At 38.8% G+C, this 2,777-nt stretch overlaps 1 protein-coding gene across 1 annotated transcript; it reads right to left on the reverse strand.

The window, feature by feature from the left end:
* Positions 1–513: 513 nt before the first annotated feature.
* Positions 514–1,673, reverse strand: LOC104711266 (putative phospholipid-transporting ATPase 9). Its single transcript, XM_019229256.2, has 4 exons — positions 1,311–1,673; positions 1,124–1,225; positions 826–1,017; positions 514–735 (listed from the first exon to the last, which is right to left on the reverse strand). The coding sequence occupies exons 1-3, from the start codon at positions 1,446–1,448 to the stop codon at positions 961–963; spliced, it is 297 nt and encodes a 98-aa protein (XP_019084801.1). The 5' UTR covers positions 1,449–1,673; the 3' UTR covers positions 514–735; positions 826–960.
* Between the last annotated feature and the right edge of the window lie 1,104 nt (positions 1,674–2,777).

Here is a 2,777-nt window from a genome sequence, read left to right on the forward strand (position 1 = left end):
GACACAACTGTTTGTAAGAGACACAACTCTACATTTAACAGATGCAATTTTTCAAAGAGATGCAACCGTTGAATTTTTCTGTCAAAAAATATATTTTTACGAAAAAGGTACGACGAATATATAGATATCTATATTCAACAGATGCAACTCTTTAGAGAGACGCAACTGTAAAAATTTACTGTCAAAAATATAAAATAAAGAAAATTTGAATACAATGATGAGAAGTCACTTATATATAAATTTATAAAGATGTGAACATTTGAATAGACACAACTGTTTGTAAGAGACATAACTCTACAGTTAACAGACGCAACTTTTTAAAGAGATGCAACCGTTGAATTTTTCTGTCAAAAAAAAATATTTTTTACGAAAGGTACGATGAAAAATCGCAACTGTTGGCATTTTTTCAGATTGTTATTATTATATAGATTTAAGAGGCTCAAAATAATAACTTACCAAGAATTTAAGTAGCTTGGGGAGGAAGAGTCTCAACTTATAAGGAGAAACTTCAAGTCTTCAATCCCAATTTCCTTTTTTTATTTTCTGTTTTTTAATTTATTTACAAAGAAAAAAAAAGTAAATTTTGATAAACGTATATTCATTTTTTTCACGGAATGGTAAAGTTGAAAACATGAGCAGATGTAGAAAATGATTATTGCACTGTAGAATCCGTTGAACATCCAGCCAAGTATCATGCGCCAGCTGAATAGAACATTTTTGGTATAAGAGCGGAAACTATAACCAAGAAAAAGAAAGAAGTTAGGTACAAACTGTTTGACGGTGAGAAAATTAAGCTTGTTTTAATAATGCAATGAATAAGTTTACCTTTAGACAATACCGTGCAGAGACATCCTGGTCGAAGACACCAAGAGCAATAACAGGAAGGGATGAGAAAAAGACATTATAAAGAGACAGAAACCACTCGTTGTAGGCAGGTGTCGATGAGAATGTTGTGTATGTTTAATATAAGAAGAGAGTGAAACCGAATGTAATGTTCTTGTAGAAGAAGTAGCAAATCTGTGAATAAGAGAATACTAGTTAGAACCAAAAGTAATGATTATATTAAAGATTCATGCCACAAAAGGCTGGTCTCAATCTGAAGATATGTAGGGATGATATTTACCATTGTCGAGATCCGCCTGTAACACCAGTACTGTCCATGGACTAGTAACAAACGCTCCAGATATCTGAACTGAGCAATCGCTATGTCGCTGGACATTACAGCCTGAACAAAGGATCAGGATTAGCCCACAAAAAGAAACAACACACAACGAAAAGACACAAATGAGTTAAACAAATCTATATTGAACCTGCATTCCTTCCACACCGCTAATCCCAACACCTATATCTGTTTCTTGAAGCATTCCAACATCATTAGCGTCATCAGCAATTGCTAATGTCGTTTTACCATTTCCAGATTTTACTAGTCTTGTCACCTGCATTGCCATTTTGATAGACTCCTGAAGAGGAATCTGCTTCCCAAGAACACACTCGCAAGGTCTTGAAGATGATGGGTCAGACTGATGAAGATCAAGAGACCAAAGATGCAATAGATCGGACAAATGGAAGGTGAAGGGGGTTGATTATGCAGCGGATTGAAAGAAATGGAATGGTGAAATGATGCAGTGGATGAAAAGGGGGATTGAAGTGAACTTCCAAGAGAGATGAAAATCTCTTAGACTTCAGGCTCGAGTTCAACTTAGATATGACACACTAAGAAGAAAACAAGTTGAGAAGATATTACACACTTCTCAGATCAAACAAGTAAAAGAAAGGTTTTTGATTAAAATGTTTGATGAAAAACAAAGAAGAGATACAAGGTCTTTAAATAGGAGAAGGGGGACGAAGGAGAAGGATCTAGAAGAGAAGAGGTGGAGCTCATGCAAGAGTCCACACTCATGCAAGCTCATGCACAAAGTCTTGGAAATTACAAAAGCAATAAATGCAAAGTTTGAATGAGAAAGAGATAGAAAATGGGCCAAGGCCTTTGTGGGGAACCTTGGACCACGAATTGGGCTGGCAAAGGGGCTTGAAAATGTTACTTAGGCCTCATTAAAAACCTTGTCAAGAAAACCCAATGGGACAAAACTTGACCAAGGGAAAAAGAGCACCAAAGCAACACTTTACCCTTTACCGAGCACCTTGAGCTGTGAGCAACGTCTTAGTGGTTTGAGCCATGTCTTCTTGGTTCTTGTCCAGCTCCTTGAGTAGTCCATTGATAGCTTGGTTGAACCTCTTGGACCGTGACCTTGTTATCGGATCCGCCGGAACGATTAATGCTTCCTCCGCTGCTTCCGCTGGTTCAAGCTGCTCCTCCGGTGCTTCCTCTGGTTCAAGCTGCTCCTCCGGTGCTTCCTCTGGTTCAAGCTGCTCCTCAAGTTCGTGTGGTTGAGTGGAGCTGTCCATGGTCTCATCATCCTCTCCCACTTGAAAAGGATTTGACCTCAAATCCGAATTATCTGCACAATAAGGAAGAAGATCAGAAACGTTGAAACTGCCACTAACTTTGTACTTACCTTGGAGGTCGAGTTGATAGGCATTGTTATTGATTCTTTTGAGCACGGTGAATGGTCCATCAATCCTCGGCATGAGCTTGGATGCTCGCTCCTCCGGGAAACGTTCCTTCCGAAGATGAACCCACACTTGATCACCCTCATTGAAGATGACCTCTCTACGCCCTTTGTTCGCATATTTCTCATACAGCTTCGTCCGGGCCTCCAAATTCTCCTTAGCCTTTTTGTGAACCTGTTTAACTAAATCGGCCTTTTTCTTGCCAT

Source organism: Camelina sativa, chromosome 9 (assembly GCF_030686135.1).
Source record: "Camelina sativa cultivar CO46 ecotype springtype chromosome 9, ASM3068613v1".
NCBI lineage: Eukaryota > Viridiplantae > Streptophyta > Magnoliopsida > Brassicales > Brassicaceae > Camelina > Camelina sativa.